The sequence below is a fragment of the Lynx canadensis genome, chromosome C2 (assembly GCF_007474595.2).
Source record: "Lynx canadensis isolate LIC74 chromosome C2, mLynCan4.pri.v2, whole genome shotgun sequence".
Lineage (NCBI taxonomy): Eukaryota > Metazoa > Chordata > Mammalia > Carnivora > Felidae > Lynx > Lynx canadensis.
Window position 1 is genome coordinate 36,483,942 of NC_044311.2, and position 22,791 is coordinate 36,506,732.

The window sequence follows — 22,791 nt, forward strand, 5'->3', positions numbered from 1 at the left end:
AGAATCTTTCAGTGTGCGGTCTTTAGTGTTGTGTTCTTTCTGACAGTTGGGAAGCTTTGCACTTTAATTCTTCTAGAGGTTGCCTTTATAACTATGTAAGATGCATTTTATCTTTTTTTTTTTTTAGACTGTGCTAGTTGTCTCCCTTCTGAAATAAGTGATCACAAAATTACTTTACAAATTTAGTCACACTTTTTATATGCTTTGTGACAGCTTTTTTTCCGGTGAATTTTCTTGATTTGCCATTTGTTGTTGTTGTTGTTCTCTCCCTCCTTTATTTCTCCTGTAAGCATCTTTGACTATGTCGTGTGCTAATTCCTCTAGATCAACGTTTTGCAGGGGATTTATGCAGAGGGGAGGTGCCAGGAAGTATTTTAGGAGAGCAGGATTGCTCCCGGTTCATGGTAATTTTGTTCCTAGGACTGAGGCCGTGATTTCTTTTGGCCTCGCTTCTACCCAGCAGCACAGTTCTGTAGCTATGGGCTTCCCCCCATCTCCCACTCTGCCTCAACAACACACTGCTTCCTGTGACGATGGCAGGCCTGTGGTTTTCTTGCTGCCCCTGCCCTCCTCTGTCCTCAGGGTGTCCGAGGCAGCTCCCACTGCCAGACCACATGCCCTGCTCCCACTGTTCTGTTTAGGAACCATTGGTTTTTTTCCATCAGAGAGTGCCAGCTACTGGTTGGCTCTGCCAGCTTTAGCCGAGATCTGCAGCCACAGGTGTTTTCTGTAGGTGTTTTCTCACCCCCGTTTGATCTTCGCTGCTTTTGGCAGTCCTTTACTGTTTTTGGCAGTCTTTCCTTATAAGTTGTGGTTCGGGTTACAAATGTGTTCTGGTTTTGCTGAAGATAAAATTTGCATTTCTCTTTCTCTTTCTCCTTTATTTTAGGTGATTTGGGATATGAAAAGAAGTAACTGTATTCTGCTATCTTCGGGCTGTCTAGTGTTGCAAATTTTTACGTGCTCTGGTTTCCCCCAGATTAAACATTAGCCAGAGCTCTCTGGATAGGGTTGGCATGTGCTGAAGTTGGGGTCTGCAAATAGAAGGAAAAGAAAATGAGAGTTGAGAATAAAATAGGAGAGTTAGAAAGGAATCCATAGTATACTTGCCGTGCTGTGTAGCAGCAAGCTTCTTTCCTTCTCCGTTTGGACTGTGGCTGGGAGTGGGCCACTGTTTGGGTGGGAGGTTGTGGCCAGGCAGAGCAGGGCATGAAAAATGCCTGCCTCTTGGTCTGTCTCAGGGCAAGTCATTCTGAGCCCAGCAGCTCTTAGGCCAGAGAAGCGAGGGCACATACCTCTGCCCTGGACTGGCTGCCGGGCTCACCTCTCCATCTTTCCCCACACCCAGGGCTTGTCCAAGCAGCCCAAGCACTCTGGGCTCTGGCTGGCCTCCTAGAGATGGTGGCCAAGTCCTCCTCCCTGAAAACCAGGATCTTGCCTCAGAGGAGGTCGTCCGGGGTCAGTGTTGTTAATGGTGTTTACGTGCCCAAAGAAAAAGCATGCTTATCCGGAGGGAAGGGGTGCTTGTGGGATTCCCAGAGGATAGAGCCAGAGAGGAAAACCTGCCCCCAGAGTCTCAGGCTTGGCCCTTTGTATTACTGTCTCTCCAGATTACCATGCCACCCAGAGGGTGCTATTTATCCCCATTTTACAGATGAGGAAACTGCAGGCCACGCAGCTTCGAGTTGGAGACAGGCATTTGGATGCAGTTTTTTCTGGCTCCAGAACCTGGGCCCCAGCTCCCTCATTCCCCCTGCCTCCCGCTCCCCTTCCCATGGAGACCCCACCCCACCCTCAGATGGCTGTCCTGTGTCCATGTTCCCGTTATTATTCACGTAGCCCCTGGGCATCACTGGCTGTCGGTGCTGCTGTTGTAACCCGTGCGCTTTGCTTCCTTCCAGGAGCTTGGGCCCCTGCCCCAGCCCGGTAGAGGCTGTGGAGGTGTACGGTCCAGAAGCCTGGTACCCAGCCCGGCGGCCCATCCCTGGCTGTGGGGAGCGGAAGCTCCCACGAGGTAGCGGTGGCCTGCAGCGGCCCCCTCCCGGCAGCGAGCCATGGGCCAGAAGCTCTCGGGGAGCCTCAAGTCGGTGGAGGTGCGAGAGCCGGCGCTGCGGCCGGCCAAGCGGGAGCTACAGGGAGCGGAGCCAGGGCGGCCGGCGCGGCTGGACCAGCTGTTGGACATGCCGGCGGCGGGGCCGGCGGTGCAGCTGCGGCACGCGTGGAACCCTGAGGACCGCTCGCTCAATGTCTTCGTCAAGGATGACGACCGGCTCACCTTCCACCGGCACCCGGTGGCCCAGAGCACCGACGGCATCCGCGGCAAGGTGGGCCACGCCCGGGGCCTGCACGCCTGGCAGATCAACTGGCCGGCGCGGCAGCGTGGCACCCACGCCGTAGTGGGGGTGGCCACGGCTCGAGCCCCCCTGCACTCCGTGGGCTACACGGCACTGGTGGGCAGTGACGCGGAGTCGTGGGGCTGGGACCTGGGCCGCAGCCGCCTCTACCACGACGGCAAGAACAGGCCGGGAGTGGCCTACCCCGCCTTCCTGGGGCCCGAGGAGGCCTTCGCGCTGCCGGACTCGCTGCTCGTGGTGCTGGACATGGACGAGGGCACGCTCAGCTTCGTGGTGGACGGCCAGTATCTGGGCGTGGCTTTCCGCGGCCTCAAGGGCAAGAAGCTGTACCCGGTGGTGAGTGCGGTGTGGGGCCACTGCGAAGTCACCATGCGCTACATCAACGGCCTTGACCGTAAGTACAGAGTGGGGGTGCCTGGCGGTTTCAGAGGCGGCCTGTCGCGGGACCAGTTGGGGAGGGCGGCAGGAAGCAGGCGAGGCCCCACCTTCCGTGGTCGCTGGGCATAACCCTGCCGTGTAGAGGACGTGGACTCGCCTTTACTGGCTTGGTGATCTTGGGCTGTGCCTCAGTTTTCCCACCTGCAAAAGTGGCACAAGGACAGTAACCTTGGGCGGGTTGTTGTGACGATCACATACCATAATAATGTATGTGACGCGCTGAGAACGGTGACTGGCGCCTAATAAGGGGCTTCCTGTGTTGATGCGAATCATGAATCTTGCTGTCTGTATAACGGTTATGCAAAATGAGGTCTCCTCTGTGCCAGGCCTCAGCTCACAGCAGGAGGAGAGGGACGGTAGAAGACAGAGTCCCTGCACACGAATGCCATACACTCTGAGTTAATATGTATAATAAGTGTAGTAAGTGATGATAATAACGACTCTCCTGTATTGACCACCAGCTGAAGGCAGGGACTGGACGCTCAATTCCCAGCTCTTCCTGGTGAGGAATAATCATCTCTAGCTGATTATTGCTTCCTGGGAATGAGAGCCAAAAGTTGTAGAATCTCTTAATTTTTCCAAGAGGACCCAGAAATCTAGATCTGTGTGAAAGATCCCAATTTTCGGGAGTTGGCAGCTGCTGAAAACACCACGTCGTCAAACAAAACACCCTCGCAGGCTGTAGGCAAGCCCCCAGGCTGCTGGGGTTGATCCCTGGCAGCTCTAAGGCCTCCTGTCATTTAACATGCACCATCATGCTGTCAGGCAGCTTCAAAATCACGGCAACAAAAATGGTTATGTTTTTAGGAGGGAGTCATTTGGAGGCAGGGTGGCCTCTGGACAGAGGCACCTATGGCCACCAGCTGAGCGGAGCCTTGTGGGCTTATGCACTCCTCATCCAAATAGACTTCTTGCCACACCCCTGACACAGCTCACAGAGGCAGGTGCTTAAAGCCTGAATTCCAGTTTATTCATTTCAAATGAGAGATATAATTGCCCCCATTTCAGGGAGCAGAGCTATAGAGAGCCAGGGTCTACCTAGGTCATCTGTCAGCCCCTGAAACTTATTCTTTTTCCACGCTCCCCCCCACCACCTTCAGTTGAGGCGCTGAGAGTAACACCCAAGAAAAGAAGTCAAGAACAAGATTTTACTCAAGTAAAATTTATATTTACTTGAGTATAGGTTAGGTTGACTGTTTTCAAGGGTGCCAGGCCAGCAGAAAGTGGCTGGTGTGCTCAGCTCTCTGGTGTAATAGGTGATATTCTTGCTCAGATTTCCTTTTCACGGTTGTTGAACTGAGATTGCCATTGATGGCAAAGTGTTGTTCTCTTTTCTCTGATTTATCTGGTTAGATCTCAGAGCAGCTGAGTGTGTGCTGAGAAGGGCTAGTTTAATCATCCCAGTGCCATGTGGAGAATGTCTGGAACCCTCACAGACATGGGGCGCAGGCAAACCCCAGTACCAAGAAAACCAATGGCAACAACAAACACTCTTTTCAAGCAGAATTGGGAAATTTACTTGCCAGAATTTATCCTGGGACTAGAAGGGTGGACTTGGTGCACAAGGCTCTGGAGTCTGACGTGCCTTAGTTCCAACTGCATCCCCAGTGCTCAATGGTTTTGTGTCTTCAGTGAGTCATTCTAATGCCTTACAGCTCATTTTGCTTGTCAGTAAAATGGGACAGGATCAGGTCTCTTTCACAGCTGCTGTGAAATCTCGTAGCTGGGATTAAAGGCTGACATTGATACCCAGCAGGAGCTACCTGAGCCAGCAATTGGGCCCCCAAGGTGGACTTCCTCTTGGGTATTGATTCACTGGTATTGATACCCAGCTATTATCTGTTGCTTGGTTTTCAGGCACAAAGCTGAGATGCTAACAAGGTCATAGACCGTGGCTCCCCCATGAGTGTTAGGATCAGGAGGAGTCAAGCCCTGGTATCCTCCTTGGTGCAATGTTGGTGGGGAGCTAGGTGGGAACAGATAGTTGTGATGGGGGCATTTTGAGTGCTTGGATCCTTCAGGTGGCTGGAGAAGCTCGGTGAGGCTGAAACGTGGACTGTTCCATGCTTCTCCCCACTGGCGGTGATTTTTGAGGTTGGCTGAAGCTGGAATGCTCCTCGAGGAGGCAAGCAAAGGCCGGGATGTCATGTGATGCTGGCCTGTAGCATCTGTTGTTCCATGTCAGGATTGGCTTGTCTGCTATGACACTGGCCTGTTCTCCAGCTAGAAGTAATGTTCTCTATCATGGGCAGGGTATGATTGCAAAAAGGAGGAGCTCAGCAGAGGCACCTGGCTGGCTCAGTCGCTTAAGCGTTCGACTCTTGGTTTCAGCTCAGGTCACGATTTCACAGTTCATGAGTTCAAGCCCCACATTAGGCTCCACACTCCTGCTTGGAATTCTTTCTCTCTTCCTCTCTCTCTGCCCCTCTCCTGCTCACTCTTTCTGTCTCTCTCTCAAAGTAAATAAGTCAACTTCAAAATTTTTTTAAAAAGGGGGGGAACTCAACTTTTCTGTGCTTTGAAAGGCCATGGTCAGCCTAGGACAAGCCCTGACTACGGAGTGGGCCATAGGACATGCTGCAGTGGACTCTGATAGGGGCTGGTTGGGAAGGGACTGTGTGATGCCCGTAGCTGGGACCTGGGCTGATGTCCACCAAGGGCATCCTGGGCACCGGGAGGCGTTTGGCCTCAGGGAGTCCCTGGGCAGGGAAGGTGACCCAATGTGGGGTTGTGTACATGAGAATTCTGTGCCAACATTGGTTGCGGACATGATGTCAAGTCCCCATTCTCAGACCCGACAGGGATGTAGGGGAGCACAGTCAGAGACACGTTCTGGAGCAGAAAGGCGGGGCTGCTCTCTTGGGTTGCTTCCCCGGAAGATCATCAGGGAGAGAGCTGTGCCCCGGGCTCCTCACAGACTATGTTAGTGTGGCCCTAGCATTCACCAGAAGACCGGGCACAAGGATTACCGCTCTGAACCTCACTGTTCTCCTTTGTAAAATGGACGTAGTAAAGCTCGCCGACACAGAGCAGTTACACGGCAAGTGGTGCTTCTGCTTTCATTAGGTAGGTAAGCGGAGCCAGGTCCTGGGGTTGACCTATGGGTTACAACAAAAGTGGCCTCAATAGACGCTTCTCCTCTAATGTGATGGAAGGAAGTTGATGGATATCCTTTTCTCAATTTTTGAATTTTTATGACTCTGAAAGCAAGACCTAAAAAGGTCTAACCTCATTTAACTCGGAAGCATGTGTTCGCTGGGGGCAGGAGCTCCTAGAAGCACGTTTTCCTGTTGCAAATGTGTTCTTTGGCCGTGGCATGGAGTGAAGTGCCTCTACCTCTCAGAGTTTGCTGCAAAGAGCCGCAGGACCCCCGGGGGCTCTGCCATCCGAATGAAGCGCAGAACCAAGGCCGGGCAAGTGGGCAAGTCTCCAGATGATCAGATCCAGGGCCCAAATAATAACAGCAGTAATAGCACACCAGCAATAAACTAAACTCCCTCTTAGGTGGTGCTGGGCTCTATTCTAAACACTTTACAAATTTTAACTCATTTAATCCTTGTAACCACTCATTCAGCCAATGCCTGTATTATCTCATTTAAAGTGAGGAAATTGAAGCACAGAGAGCTTGAGTATGTTGCTCAAGGTCACCAAACTGGAAACTGGGGGAACTGGGATTCAAACGGGAGGCATAGTGGCCCAGCAGGCCCCTTGTGGAGACGTTTGCAGCGGGGGCAGAAGGGAAGGAACAGGGAAGGCTGCTCCACCGGGCTGGGTGGCCACACAGCCAACTGGACTTTTCCTTCAGCGGTGGGTCTAGGTGAGACTCTGAAATGCTGTGCTGGTAGCTCTCCTCACTCCTGCCTTCATCTCTAGCCCTCAAAGCTCTTGGCTCAGCACAGAGCTCCACGGGGTGTTCTAAAAAGTTAGCTGCATAAAGACAGCCCCAGCAGTGGCTGTGAATCAGGCATGCTTTGGTCGCTAACAGGAGAATGTCACTGAAAATGTCCCAACTGCTGTGAGGTTTGGCCCAACTGCTGTGAGGTGGGCCAGGCCTTTGGAATCTGCTCCAGGATGGTTTCCGGAGTTGCTCCTCTGCTCCCTGGCTCCTCCTTCCACATGTTGGAGGCCAGGAAAGTAGGTTGACAGAACGGCTTTGTCTCCTGTCTTGGAGATCTTGGGTGGTGAGTGGAGTATAAGTGACACAGGAAGTGGAGAGGAGCCCCAGACAGAGACGCGCAGGCTTGGAGTGCCACACAGCTTTGATTTGAGAGTCATATAACAATTACAAGGTGTTTGTTTGTTTATGCCATTCATGTTTCGTGCTCTGGGCCAGGCATTCTTCTCTCCCTCTCCCTCTCCCTGCCTCGCTTTTTTGTGCCTACAATAAACATGGAGGCATTGTGCTGTTATTATCTCCATCCTGTAGATGGGCAAATGGACTCTTGGAAAGGTAAATTAGTGAATGTGCTCAAGGCCACACAGACAGGCAGCAGTAGAGCTGTGCTTAAACCCGGGCCCGAGCACTCCTGTGCCCTGCCTTCTGCTGTCTAGACCATCCCTGACTCCATTTTGCCCACCAAGTAGGGCCTGATTCCACAGAGCAGGTGTTGGTGCCCAGGGCTCATTTTCTGGGGTGGGGGTTGTGGGGGAGAATGGGAAACATAGGATCTGAGGTCTAATTGGCAGAGAGGGCTTGGCCACCTGCATCGGGCCAGGGAAACTGTATTTCCAGACGTTGTTCCTAGATGGTTTAATTGACCTGCCAACAAGTATTTATTGGCGCAGCGGCTCAGCAGAAGAGGCTGGCAGCCAGCCAAGGCTTCTGGTATTGATGAAGGCCAGAGAGAGTTTTATACCGAGATGAGTACAAGGACACCATCCCCTTGCCAGAGCCATCCTCCAGTCTGCACTGAACTCACCACCTTCCTGCTCAACTCCCATGTGTCTCCCCCAGGTGACATGGTCCTCCCAGTCTCCCTGACATTGAGACTCAGCTCCTCTTTGCTCCTGACGCAGGGCCAGACCTGGTCTCCCCTTCGCCCTCTGTCATATCATTGTGCCCTGACCCCAGCTCACCCCCAGCCCTCAGCCCAGGCTGTCCCCTGTGTACTCATTCAGCACCTAGTGTCCCTCATCTGCTCCATTTACTTTTCCACATGTGTGCCTTCTTTCCCTAAGTAGATATGAAATAAGTTCCTTAGGACGAGGGACGGTGACCCAGGAGGCATGCGTGGGGAAGCCATAGAGACTTAAAAATATGTATGTATTTACTTATGTTTGTCTTTTTAATGTTTATTCACTTTTGAGAGAGAGAGAGAGAGACAGACAGACAGACAGACAGAGTGGTGAGCAGGGGAGGGGCAGAGAGAGAGGGAGAGGGCAGAGAGAGAGGGAGAGGGAAGCACAGAATTGAAAGGAGGCCTCAGGCTCTGAGCTGTCAGCACAGAGCCCGATGAGGGGCTCAACCTCATGAACCATGAGATCTTGACCTGAGCCCAGTCGATGCTTAACTGACTGAGCAACCCAGGTGCCCCTGCATTTACTTTTGAAAGGCAAACTGAAATATAAACATGACAATGGAATACCCCTCTCCCCTACACCCATCAGCTCCCCAGCTCCTCTCCCTACTGGCAAACTCCCTTAACAGTTTCTCGAGTTTCCTTCCAGAATTTTATGACAGAGAATTTTTACATGAGTGTGACCATGCTGTAAACATTGTTCTGCATCTCACTTCCCCCTTAATAGATCTTGACGATGATTTAATATGATTAATGTAGAGCTGCCTCATTCTTTATTAACAGCTGTATGGAGTTTCTTGGTATGGTTGTCTCATAATTTAATAACTCAGACCCCTGGTTTTTGACATTAAGGCAGTTTCCAATCTTTGAGAATGATCATTTGATTCCGATTTAAGTTTCATTTCTGCTTCCTGGCCAATTAACATCCTCGAGCCATTGTTTTCCCATCTGTGCAGTGGGAATAATCGTATGTACCTTTGCATCATTGCTGCATGAGAAATGATGCAGAAACAAAGCATGGTCCAGCATGTGGCTCCTAGGTGTGTGTGCTGCAGGGTGCTGTGGGTATTACTGCGCTTACCCTGCATGACCGACTGGACCATGTCCAGTGCTGAACTCATCCTGGACACTTGATGAATCTTGTGAACGATTTGGCTTCTTGTTTAAGATATAGTAGAATGACATTAATTTGCTGTTACGGAGGCTTCAGACAGTACTGGACTCAGATCATTTGAGTCGCATAATCTGGTCCTTTCGTAGGGTGAATGTCAGTGCGGTAAGTCACCGGGTCCCTTACCTGCACAGAGCGGGTCCACAATGAGCGTGGCTTGCTCTTCTGTTGTTGCCACTGCCGCTGCTGAAGCTGGTGGTTCTGGGAGGCAGGGACTGCATCTCAGCCTTCTCAGCCACCCGCTGTTGCACCCCCTTGGAACTGAGGACATAGTAGGTGCTCAGTAAGTACACGTGAATATACTGGCCTCCTACCACCCGGCACAGCTTTTCTTTTCTCTGCTGCAGTGGGACCTGAGTCACAGTTAGCTGGAACAGAGGGAGGCTGGCTACGAGAGGCCGCCCTCTTGAAGCCTGACCCTAGAGTGACCCATTCCCGCCTCTCATTGTGCGTGGAGCACAGCACATCTGTCCCCACACTCAGGCCAGGCGAAGGCTGCACGATGGGCTGGGCAACTCAATTCAGAATCTTGACATTCAGAAAGTGGCCCCTGCCCTTTGTTTTCCACAAAAAGGAACAGACTTTGAGCTGAAAAAAAGCTTTTGCTCAGACACTGTGGCCTGCTGTGAGTGGGGGTTTTTCGCATTTGAACAGCGGTGGGTAGGTTCACTCTAGGAAAGTCCTGCCTGTAGGAAGGGGGCTCTGGAGCTCAGGCTCAGTCAGGAGAGTGTCACCATGGGCCGGGTTGCAGTTACACACGGGGCACTGCAAACAATGCGTGCCTGCCATCTTCCTTTCAGAGGGCGTCAGTGTGGCCTCGTGGGACAAGCTAGGGCTCACTCCTGACTGGGCTGCTCATTAGCTCTGACCCTGAGCAAGTCACTTCACTTCAGAGCCTCAGTTTCCTTATCTATAATAGTAATAGAAACATAACCATGCTCAAGTTGTCATGTGGATGATATATACAAAGTAAGTGGGCTAGTGCCTGACACATAGTAGATACTGGAAAAAAGTAGGTTTCACAATTGCTGGTTATGACAATTGCAGCTCCCATAGATTGGTAAAATTACTGTTAGAGTTATTAAATGTGGAAATACTCATTGTTATTGAATTTTGGTCCACGGGGCGCCTGGGTGGCTCAGTCAGTTAAGCATCCGACTTCGGCTCAGGTCGTGATCTCATGGTTTGTGAGTTTGAGACCTGTGTTGGGCTCTGTGCTGACAGCTCAGAGCCTGGAGCCTGCTTCAGATTCTGTGTCTTCCTCTCTCTCTGCCCCTCCCCTACTAGAGCTCGATCTTTCTCTCTTTCTCTCAAAAATAAACATTAAAAAAAATATTTCGGTCCACATTGTGCAATCTGAGGGATTTCACATAAGGGAGTATGTTGGTTTGGGGAGATTTTGACTCTTTTATCTTTAAGATACTTGGTGGAAATGCCACCTGAGGTTCAAAGACCACTGTGAGTTTGTCACAAATGAGCTGGGAGTGTTTAGCCTTCCTTGTGAGCAGTTTCAAAGGTTTCCAGCTAAGTGTCTGGTTTAAGCATTTTGTAGTTCCCAGTGGCAACTTGGTTGGTGAACGAGTGTTCAGCAAGGATGTCCAAATAAGTGACCTCCTTGCCAGCTGTGCCCCACATGCATATTCAGTGAGGGTGGGCTGCTGAGGTGGTGGGCCTGAGGGGCAGCATCTGCCAGAGAACAGATGGTCAGTAGGCCCGACTGTGGGCCAGCCCCTGCTGGACCTTTGGAGGAAAGGGAAGGGGGAGTAGGTGGCCGGTCTCCACTCTTCGGGAGCTGGCAGGAGGGTGAAGGCAGGCCCCAGGCATTATAACTGGAACAGATGCCATCCAGCAGCCAGTGCCAGACCCCCACTTTACAGGTGGGAGCTGAATGGACCAGAGAGCTGGGAGGACGTGCCCAAGGTCACCAACTAATTAGCCTAAAACCCAGACTGCCAATCCCCCTTGAAAATGCACCTCGCTGGAAACAAGAGAGTGAGAATCCAATGCAATTTGTGAGCTCATCTTGAAAAACCCTGACATAGATGACAGAGGACATAGGAGTTTAAGAGAAGAATGATGCCTTCCTAGAAGCAGCCTTTGCAGTTTGAGCAAAGTTGAAACCCTCCGTGGCTTCCCAGTGCCTCCTACATGTCAGAGACCCTGTCCCTACCCCTCTCAGACCATAGAGCAAGGAGTTCAGCCCAGAGACCAGAGACCCACCGGTCCCTTCATTTATGATGAGCTGGGCATAAGTTTCCTAACTTCTCAGTGTCTCAGTATTCTCATCTGTAAAGTGGGTCTGATGATGGCACTCACCCCATAGACTTGTGGTCAGCAGTGCTTCTCAAACCTTAACGTGCATTCAGGTCAGCTGGAGATCTTGTTAAATGAGGTTCTGACTTAAGAGGTGTGGGCCATGCCCGGGATTCTGCATGTCTGACAAGCCTCTAGGTGATGCTCATGCAGCTGCATGTTGAGGGCAGGGCACAAGATAAGACTTCCACATGAATGGCTTGTCCCTTACTTCCACCGTCCTCACTCTGATCATGCAGCCAAGCCAACCTGCTTATTCCTCTGCGCCTTGGTCTGTGCTGACCTCTTTGTTGGAATTGGCCTGTTCCTCAGGCCCGCCCCCCTCCCCCCATCAAAGCCCAGTGTTACCGAGCCAGGCTCTGCCCACTACCCCTCCTGCCTGGCTGACGTGAGGGTAGTTCCTGTGCCTTGCCCCCCGACACTCCCCAGCCTTCCGATGTCCACCTGTGCCTCAGCATAGCTCCTTCATTTCCCATCCAGCCCCATTTTCCTCTTGTTCTCATCCTCCCCAACCACTGTGTGACCCAGTTTACCTGTCCTGGAACCCCAATTCACACAGCTGCCAGCAACGTATACACAAGTAAATCCGTGAATTTTCCATGAGGGCAACTTTGTTTGGGAAAAGATTACTGCAAATAGAAACGGCTCTTTGTTAAACAGTTATTGAGCACCTACAAAAGTCCACATACTGCTTGGCGCTGCTCATGCATCACATCATCTTATTTAGACCCCCCCAGCCCCATACAAATGCTAGAAAGTGCCCTGTGCCCATTCGCTCATCAAATCCCCACAGATGAGAAGATACTGTTGCCCCGCTTCCCACAAGAGGAGCCTGAGGCCAAGGGAGACGGAGAGCCCGCCCACAGCACAAGCTTGGAGGCAGCCGTTTGCACGGGAATCGGGAATCCAGGCCGCCAACCCCAGCACCCCCACCTCTAACCTCCAGGCCGCACGGGGTCACGGCGAGCCTTCCTTCAGATTTGCTGGTGGTCTCGAGCCTTAGCAGAAGAGTTTACTGAAGCTGGCATCAGCAGACCCACTGCCACGGCATTTAAGCCCCCTAAATACAGGACATCCGGACTGTGTTCATTCCCACCTGTGCCCGTGGGAGCGGTGCTGACGCGGAGTGGGTGGTGCGGTGGTAGCGATGAACGGAGTAAGCAGATTTGCAGGACGGTGTTGAAACGACTGGGGAGAGCAAACAGCCTGCCAGGCTGGCAGCAGCATTTGTTTGCCGCGGTCGGGGAGCCAGCTGACCCTCCCAGTCGTGTCCCTTGGTTAAGGCAAGGGGGCAGTTAGCATGAGTTACAGCCCAGCCCAGACACTAATAAGGCTGCTTGTCTGAGGCCTTCCATAATTCAAGCTAAGCCTGTCCCGTTTAAGGGCCGTTCTTCATCGCATCTTCCAAGACTCGATGCCTCCTTAATGATTTATTTGCTTGGGATGAAATTAAGCCGAGACAGCGTGAGCTTGGAAAATACTGCCGGGCTGGTTCTCCCCAGTTCTTCGTCCTTAGTGGTGGCCACTTCTCTACACAGAGCTGTGAGCCCCGCTTTGTGACCTACCTGCTGGGAGCCCCGGGGGGCACGGGCGGCCCTGCCACGACCCTCTGGGGCCACACCTGATGAGGCACCTGGTGCCTCTCATCTTTCCCACCTCCCAGGCTGGCGACCCCCCTGGGGAGCAGCGAGGGGTGGGAGCTGTGAGCAAAGACATCGCTGTCTTGGCTTTGGAGCCATTTAAGTAGAAGCGCTTGAGGTGATCCATTTGGAGCTACGGCCGTGTTCCAGATCTTGCCCTATTTGTTGATGTTTCTCCCTCAAAATGCATTTCATGAGAGAGTCCCAGGGTGAGAGTGGGTTTGCTTCTGGTGTTTAGTGAGGTGGATGACAGATCTCTGCCTGAGTCTGGGCCTTGCTAGGAGGGGCATGTGGGATCCGGTTTATCTCCCTAAGTGTGGCCGCCTCTGTGGGGTGGGGCCGGAGATATGGCCAAGGGCCACTCACGTGGAGGCCGGGTGCCGAGTGAGGGTGGGACGTTTAGTCCAGCTCCTTTGGAGTTGCCTCAGGAAAGGGGTGAGTGTGAGGGTGTGTGAGGACTGAGCGGTCCAGGAACGGGAGTGTGCTCATGTACCTCACTGCTGCCTCAACGGGTTGAGTGTCAGTGTTGGGTGCCTGAGTTTGGAGAGGCTGCTTTACTCCCCTTGTTGCCTCCTGGGGTGTCCCAAGGGGTGTCGGGGTCGATCGGTCCATCGTGTGGAAGTTCTGCCCCGAATCAGTCCCTCAGCCAGGGCTCCAGGAGGTGGAACATACCTGTGTGTGCCACTTCTGCACCTTTGGGATGGCCGAGGTGCAGTCTCGGGACGTCCGGAGCCACTGCTTTTCTCCCCGTCGACAGAGACTAGGTTGCCCCCTTTGCCCTCGTGTCCTCAGCATCTGGCACATGGTGGATTCTCAGTGACCTCTGTTGAATGAATGACTAGATAACCAAGGGTCCACGTGGCAGGGTGAAAAACCATTGCAGGTTTGGGTGGAGGAGGACAAGGCCCAGGGAAGAGCACATTCCTCCTACAGCATCTGCACAAAAGCCTCTACAAGCTTCCTGTTGAAACTTCGGGGAACGGAATCCTAAGAAATTTCCAATTAGCCAGGAATAGTAAATTAAAATTAGTCGCACTCTGCCCACAGCCAGTAATTTGATCTTGGTGTAAATAAGCCGTTGCTCTTCGCTCAACCGCATGCCATCCTGCGGGGGCCAGTCCGTCCCGCGGTGTAAGGAGGTGATTTATCCTTTCACTCAGTGTTTGTGAAGGGCCTGACCTGTGCTGACCTGGGCCGGGAGCCGGGCTGCAGTGGTGAGCAGGGGAGGCGGGCGGGCTTTCCACTCTCCGTGGAGCCACAGTCTGCTGGAGAGCCATGGTCACAATAAGAGAGGCTTTTTATCACTCAGCTTATCAGTCAGTGACTATTTTTTTAAACATCTCCTGTGTGCCAGGCACTGGGGGTACTGTGATGGCAATTTAGGAGAAAAGGCAGAAACAGAAAAAAACAAATAAATGCTGTGATAAATCTAGACATGGAAAATTGTGGTTAAATGAGCAAAACAGGGGACCATGATGGGCAGGGGTGTCTCCATATGCTGCTGCTGGGGATGGGCCCTGGAGGTATCTATGGTAAGGTGGAGGCAGCCCTGGGAAGATCTGGGGAAGAGTGAGTTGGTGGGCACCAGGCGGCAAGTCTGTGGCCAACAGGGCAGCCAGCAAGGCCGGGTGTGGTGCAGGGGAGAGCAAGGGCTGGGAGACATAGGGGTTGGCAGAGGCAGGACTTGGGGGCCTGCAGCCCGTGGCATTTCCTCCCATCCTACAGACTCAGATGATTCACTGTTTTTTAAAAAGTCATAAACAACGTTATTTTAAAGAAGCAATATTTAAAGTTCCTTTTCCACTGGGACATGTCTCCTGGTTCTACCAAATGACATGCTGTTGGACGTTTGGTGAAGGTAGCTTTGTTTGAGGTGGGTATTGCCATTTCCATTTTTACAGAGGAGTTGATTGAGGCCCAGAAAATTTGGGAGCCTTGCCCAGGTCGCACTGTGAGTGGGAAAGCTGATTTGAACTCCATCTTTCATTTTTCCACATTGTCACTGCTCAAGAGGCGGATCCTAGGGGTGTGTGTGTGTGAGCATGACAGGGCTCTGTGGGTCTACTAAGAGCCATCTGGCAGTCCAGATGAAGGCCCCAGAGAAGGGGCCTCTCCAGAGCAGGGAAGCCCATGGGGACCTGGGTAAGTCTCCGCCCCACACTGTTCTTTTGTTCCTCCAGGCTGTTGAGGGTGCTGTGGCTGGTGATTTGTGGTTCACAGTCATCTTCCCTATCTGGGTGGTGGGTGGCTGACCCAGGGCTTGGAGCCACCACTGTGGCCAAGGTCTGGGCCAGCCACTGTTCACTGTGCTTCTGCTCCTCCGTGTCCTTGGCTGCACCCTGGGAAGGGGGACACCTGGGTGGGTTCTGGGCAGGTAGGCTCTGCCTTCCCTTCTGTCCCCTGGCATGATGGAGCTCCAGGGATGGGACAGATGTCTTTTGGCTTAGGCGCTTGTCACCTCCAGGCCGGGTGAGCCACCCAGGAGGGACATGGCAGGTGGAGGACTTTGTTTCCATTTTGGACGACACCGTCAGCTTCCCTCAGTTATTCAAGGCGTTGTGGCAAATGGATTGTTGAGATATGTGAGTTGAAAAAACATTTTCAGGCTGAAGTAACTTGATTTACCTAGAATCTGGTGTTGGGTGGAAAAGAGAAGGAGGAGTTAAGTCCTGGAAAAAAAATGCTAGATTTGGAGCCAAAAAAGCTGGTTCAACCCATTCCACTTTGGCCATCAGCTCTGTGTGATGTCGGGCAAGTTACCTCACCTTTCTGTGCCTTTATTTCTCTACTACTGGAAGGAGGGGATTGGACAAGATGACCTCAAAGCATCTCCATTGTTCTGTTTTGCTATCTAGTGTTGAGACACTATCTGCACATGATGACAAATATTTTACACTGCTGTGCTGTCCAGTACAGCAGCCGCTAGCCTCATGTAGCTGCTTGGATTTGAGTTTCAGTTAATGAAAGTTAAAGTTAAACATTCAGTGCTTCAGTTGCACCAGCCGCATTCAAGTGCTCCATAGCAACATGTCGGTGGTGGCTACCATATTGGATGGGTACATGCAGAGCGTTTCCATCGTCACACAAAGTTCTTGTGGTCAGCACTGCTTTCAAGCCCCTGGGGAGGACTGGGGAACATAATAGAGGGGTGCAGGCCTCTGTTCCCATTCTGGAACTATTCTGGGGCCAGTGCCAAGAGGAGGGTCAGCTTTCCCCTGGGCCTGGCTTGAGCAAGGTGAGTGTAGGAAGAAGATTCAGCACAGATGCCCATCCAGGGAGTGTTGGGCACAACCAGGAAGGAAACCTTAGAGAATGTCAAAGGTCCTGGGTGAGGAGAGCCAGGAGGGGGCCAGTGACAGAGGTATGCAAGGAATGCCAAAGAGGAGGGTCTGGGGACAGCAGGGGCCAGGAGCCCCTGGGGAGGGGCAGCTGCCGCAAGGAAGAAACAGGTCTGGACACCTGGGTTCAAGATCCGAGAGCAGCCATCACCCACCCCCAGGTCTGTGTCCTTGGGCAAGTTTCTGAGCCCATGGAGCCTCCACTTCCTTTTGGGTGAAAGGGGGGGAAGAAGAAACGAAGGTTTTGATGGAGATGAAATAAAATCAGGCTCTTGAAAGCCCACTGTCAATGGTACGGCCAAATCATGTTAGAGAGTGCTTCACAGAGCACTGTTGATGATTTGTGTTGACTTGTAATCACAGACGGGCTTCAGTTGTGATTTTAAGGACCTGAGGTGTCTGTCCTGTCTTTCCAACTGGATGGTAGGCTCTTTGGAGAAGGGGACCAGCCTGTTCTTCCGGTGTCTCCTTAGCCCCGAATACTCAGGCACTTTCCCTTTGCTCAGTTGAATGGAACAGGGCCGGTGGCCACCATGTGGGGGGCCATGCTGGCTTGTCCTCTTTGCTCCTGACCCGGTGGCCTTTCACCAACACCTAGCCATGCTCTGAGAGTTGTTGAACACTCTCCTTGTCCCTGACACATAGGCACATCTGGCTAGGTCTGGTTGTCATTTTCTGAACCCATGCCCATCTCAGGCTCTGACCCCAGCCCCACTGTGTGTAAACAAATCAAGGGCAGAGGTCAAAGGCCAGAGCTGGGCTTTGCCAGTACCTCGCACATGCTCTTGGCGGGAAGCAGCCTGGTGTCTGGTTTCATCATGTAGGCCCCCGCCCCACGCAGAAATCAGCTTTTTGTCTGCATTCCTAGCTGCGAGGTGACATTTCTGGCCGGCTTGTCAATGATGGATTGCCTGCTACACACCAGCCCTGGGTAGGTTCATTGCTCAGGTCTGGCTCTGGCTTTTCATGAAGTCTGCACCATGGGCATGCAGAACACAGAGAGGGGAGCTCGAATCCCACCAGAGCCACCTTTCCTGCCACAGAACTGGTATGCTTCCCAAAAAAAGTGGCAACGAAGATAAGTCAAAGAACCATTTGATAAACATCTCCCAGCCCCAAACAAGTGTTTTACACATATATGCATCCCATCCTTTTGGCCCTGTGTGGGTCATATTAATATCCCCATTTCATGGATGAGGAAACTGAGGCTGCTAGAAGCTAAAAGGTCGCAGGGCCAGAACTGGAATTGGAACCTTATCTGTCTGACTCCAAGTTCAAAGGCTCCCTTTCAGGAGGTCCTGAAGGCCTCCTTTCTTGCTCCTGGCATCTTTCCTCCGATCACGATGAGCTGTAGCAGAGTTTTTAAACCATCTGATATGCCCTATAGCATCCTTGTTTTCCTTGCTTAGCCTCAACTTGACGATCTGAACTTCTCTAGATGTGTGTTTAAGGCCAGGTTTTGCGGAGCTGTGTGACCTAGGCCAGCCACAGGACCCCCTCACCCCCTGAGCCTCAGGTGTCCTCACTAGACAGTGGGGACACCATACGTATCCAAGGAGCTAGAGGGATGGAGTGCCCCAGTCCATGGCAACTGTGCTCTGTGGTTGTTCTGTTGTCCCCTTGCTACCCACCCACCCCCTACCCCAAATAGAACCCTGGACCCTCTTATTCAGGAAATGTCCGCCACAAGACATAGGACAGGCATCGGCCCCACTCGGGCCCCATTTTCTCAGCCTCTTGTCAGGAGGGAGGCCTGGGGAGCAGGGGCCCTCATTGTGCCCCTTTCTCTAGGCCACCCCAAGGCGATGCGCCCTGTGTGTGGCCTCCCTCCGCAGAGCCCGCTTATCAGAACTTCCATCACAAAAGTATGGCCCCAAAATAAATAAACATTAAAAAAACAAGAGAATGGCCCCCAGTCCTGAGACCAGGCAAATTTCACCCCCACACTTTTGCTTATGCTGTGCCCCCTGACTGGAGGCCAGCCCCACCTCTCCGTCTGCCTAAAGGTATCCTTTCTCACAGGTCAGAGAGATGCCAACTTCGTTTTTAAAGTCCTCTTTAGTGATCTCAGTCTGGAGTAACAACATTCTGTACCATTGGAGCACATCTGGGTGGATAGTAGGGGCCTTCAGGGTTTGTAACCCAGAAAAGATGAAGGCATGACCACCTTCCTGGTGACACATCTTCGGACGTCGTTCTCTGTGGCTCCTCCTTGCTGGACTCTGGCCCCTGTCACCTCTCCCTCCACTAACTCCAGAACCTCTGGAGGCCCTTCAGGGCAGAGGGGAAAGGCTCTGAATTGGGCAGAAAGCCCGAGCTTGAATCCTAGCTCTGCCCTTCCAAACCGCGGGACTCTGCACTTTCGCTTTGTTCCCATCATCTGTAAAATGTGGCTAATAATGGCTCTGCTGGAGGGTGACAGAGAGGCCAATGAGCCTGCCAGCATGAAAAGCCTAGCACAGTGCCCAAGGCCTGGCATCACTGGATGGAGCTCAGGTGGCTGTTTCTTCTCCCAACAGTAACAGCATGTGATATACTCCCAGGTGGATAGTGGGCATGCAATAAAGACTTCTTAGTTCTTTTCAATCTTTCTTTTGTAATGTTGCTCTATTAAATGCAACCTGAGGCACTCCAAGGCCCAGAGCAGAAGCACAGTGCTTGCTCAGCCTTCCAGGGAGCCTCTCTCTGCCTGGCCCTTCCATCCTCCTCCCCGACACCCCTGCCCTGGCCCCTCTTTGCCCTCCTCTCCATGCCGCCTGGGCGACTGCAGTGGCCTATAAATCAAACCTGTCCCTGGAGACCTCTGACCCAAACCAGATGGCCCTACATCGCCAGCACGGAGTAACCCAGCTTCCAACAATGCTCGACCCCTCCCGTGCCTGACCCAGGGCCTTAGAGCTCCTTTACGCAGCTGCCCTGTCAATCAATCCCAATCCGTGATCCAGGCTCTAGCTGGGGGCCATGACCTCTCAGAGACACTTAGGGACTGCCTTGGAGACATTCCATTAAAGCCATATAAAGATCTCTGGAAGGTTTGTGCTGCCTGCTTTGCCACACCAGGCCAGGGAGTAGCCTGGCTCAATAGCCCCAGAGCTGGCATGCTCTGTGCAATTTTCAACCCCTCCTTCAGGAAGCCTTCCCTGACTACAGCAGTTACTGTAACTTCTATGGCATAGAATGTCTGACGGCCCCAGGCACTCACTCATATATTGTTCATTCATTCTGCATTTACTGTGCTTCCTTTGCCTGGGCCCACTGGGAAGCTTGGACGTTGCCCTTACCACCCGGTGTACCCAGAGACAGCTATGGATATAGAGTATGACAGGACAAGGTGTTAGGAGCTACAGTGGAGCAGGAGACCCAGAGCACTGTGAGAACTTAGAGGTGGGTGTACTATAACCTAGGAATCTAGGACAGTTTCCCAGGGAGGAGCACTGAAGCTGAGTTTTGAAGGATGAGTTGGTGTTTGCCAAATGAAGGTGGGTGTGTTTCAGACAGAGGAACAGCATGTGGCAGGGGCAGGCATGGGGTGTGAAGCAGCTTGATAGATTCAGGACCTACAAACTGGAGAGCAGCTGCAAGTCTACCTGGGGAATAAAGCGGGGCTAGCGGTGTATTGGTATCAAATAGGTCTGGCTGTGTGTGGCCAAAAATTGCCGCTAATATAGGCTTAAACAAGAAGAGAGATTCATTTCTCTCTCATTTAAGGCAATCCAAGGATATTGTGAGCCTCCGTGAGGTGATCAGTGCCCCAGGTTCCTTTTGCCTGCTACTCTACCTCATCAGCTTGTGACTTCTATTCCCAAAGGTACCATATGGTACAGAATGGCTGCCAGAGCTCCAGCTTTTGCACGCACACTTCGGGCAGTAGGACCAAAGAAGAGGTGAAGGAGGGCACACTCTTTCCTTTAAAAAGATGTCTCAGAAATACCATACCATGCTTCTGCTTATAGCTCAATGGTCAATATGTTATCACATACCACTCTCGGCTGCAAGGAAGATGAGAAAGGTAGCTCAGGTCAGTAGGTGCTGCCTGTAATACTGTTCTTCTGCGAAGGATCCTGAGGCCCTACCTTGCCTTTGTGGGAAAGAAGGCGGCTCAGTTAATAATGCCTCCCTTCATTGTGGGCATGGAGCCAATTAGCACGCATTCCCGTGTTTGTCTTGTTGGTTCACAGCCAGAAGGTCCTCTCCCCAGGGATTCCCATGGTGTTTTGGTGCACTTCCTGCAAATAGAGCCAAGCGCATGGCCAGTCAGTCTCCAAAGCCCCAAAGCTGAGCTGAATTAAGGCAAAGGGTTTCTTGGTGTTCTGCAGTCTGATTTCGTTTCCGATCTACCACCTCCTTAAGGCATCCATTGCCCTTCCCTAAGCCGGGATTTGCACAGAATGGGCTGTGCAGTGAGAGCAGGGACTAGGAGGACAAGAAAGAAATACAATGTCACTAAATAGCTGCAGCCTCATTCCTCAGGGAGGAGAACTCCGAGAATGCAATAATACAGAAAGAATTTGAGGGAAGTTTTGAGCCATTTTATTTTCACAGCTGGAAATGGATTGTCTCCTGGTTTAATTTCATACCTGCCGTGTGCCAGAGCCCCCTTTGCTTAGCTGTGAAATGGGGCTAATACTACCTACCTTGAGAGGCTGTTTGGAGACTCACATGAAATAAGAGAGGGCAAAGCAGGGAAGAGACACCGAGGATGGCAGATGGGAGCCTAGGCTCTGGCCTCCAACTGCCTGGGTTCCAATCCTGACTCTGCTACTGGTTACTGTGTGACCTTGCATATGTTACTTAACTTCTCTGTGCCTTGGTTTCATTATGTGAAATGGGGATGATAATAATAATAATAGTACCTACCTTGCAGAGCTGTTGGAAGGCTCACCCGTATGATAATGTACAGGAAGGGCTTAAAGCCTGGCACGTGATGTGTGCGTGTAGGAGGTTACAGCTCCAAAAAGCACCGTCTTTGGGTAATTGCCCCTCTTCTCCGTTTCCTTGTTTGTGAGATAAGGATAACATGACCTCCCTTGCAGCCTGAGGATTAGTGACAGAATAACTGTAAAGCGACACGTAGGACACCTGACGAGTCAGAACTATGGTAAGGATTATAATAATGGTACCTTGTCCCAGGCTCTGTCAACAGCTCCTTTACCTAAAAACACTATAGATGTAGGCTGCTGTTAAGGTTCCTCCTGGGGCAGCTGAGGCCTAAGGGCTGGCCCAAGGTCACCCAGCTGCTGAGACAATGAAGCTGAGGTTTGACTTCCTGGGTGAACTGACCCGGAGCCTGCGCTGTCCTCTTGGGAACGTCAAGAGGAGCAGGCCCTGGGATTAAGAGGGGAAGGGCTGGGGGTGGAGGGCTCCCAGAGTTTCAGGAACAGCTGCCCCTGATGTGATGCACAACCGAGGACCAGGGCTTCTGAGCCGCTGTAGTCAGATTTGCACGCAGGACCATGACCCTAGCTCAGAGGACGAGCTCCTGGGACCTGCCTCTGAGGTGGGCTGTGCTTGCCGCATGTGGCCGGCAGTGTGGCCGGCAGCAGCTGGGTGACAGGCATGGAAGGCGGTGGGGCTGGGCTGAGGCAGGCCTGGATCTCTCAGCCGCATTTAGACCCTAGCTGCAGGCAGTGGGATCCAAGGGAGGGGCTGGAGTGGCACCAAGAAAGCCACATTTTTGGAGGATTCTCAGTACGTGGAGGGATGGCAGACACTGTGGACTTTGCGCAGACAAGATTGGAGAGTGGAGCGGGAGCAGGCCACAGGGGGAGGTCACTCAGGAGACAGACCCAGCAGGAGGCGAAAAGCCTAAGGTGTGCCGGTGGAGCCCCGGTGTCTGGGTCCCAACGATGTCAGGACCTGTGACAGCTGCTTTACCCGATGATCTTGCTTGATCCTCAGAGTCCTGGGAAGCGAGTGTGACGTACCCATTTTCCAGATGAGGAAGTAGAGGCTCAGGAGGTGAAATGGCTTGCCTGAGGTTGCACAGCCAGGGAGCAGCAGAGCTGGACCTGGGCCCAGAGCCGAGTACCAAGGTCGGGGCCCTGCTCTCTGCCTTGCCCACCTAGGCTGCCGTGGGCAGGGGGAGAGGCAGAGTGGGAAGGGGAGCGGCAGGTGAGGAGTTGCTGCCTTGTCTGTGGCAGGAGTGGGCATGGTGGGACCCTTCTGTGTTTACAACCTTAAGGAATAGACTTTTCTTTAGGACGCAAGAGTTTGGTTGTGCTCAGTGAGCAGGAAAATGGAAGTGACCCTGGAGCAGAGATTTAAAGCCCTGTTGGCCGTTTAGGCAGCACTGTGTTTAATAGCTTGGGACCACAGTGTCAGAGTGATAAATCCACTGTGCACCGTGAGGTGGGGAGCTGGCCTCCTGGGGTCTCCCTGCTCTCTGAGTTCCACCAGGACCCAAAACTCCTTCCAATCTGTCTTGGAAATGGACCCGGCCCTGGACTAGAGAGGCTGTTAGCACCAGTTTCAAAAGGTGACGTTTGCCAGTGTTACACGGGAAACACAAAGAGGGCACAA

The 22,791-nt window shown here is 52.4% G+C and overlaps 1 protein-coding gene across 1 annotated transcript in view; it reads left to right on the forward strand.

The window, feature by feature from the left end:
* The first annotated feature begins 2,054 nt into the window (after positions 1-2,054).
* Positions 2,055-22,791, forward strand: part of SPSB4 (splA/ryanodine receptor domain and SOCS box containing 4) — a 65,194-nt gene continuing 44,457 nt past the window's right edge. Inside the window, exon 1 of the mRNA XM_030330041.1 lies at positions 2,055-2,748. Coding sequence (XP_030185901.1) covers positions 2,055-2,748 — 694 coding nt within the window. The remainder of the gene's footprint in view (positions 2,749-22,791) is intronic.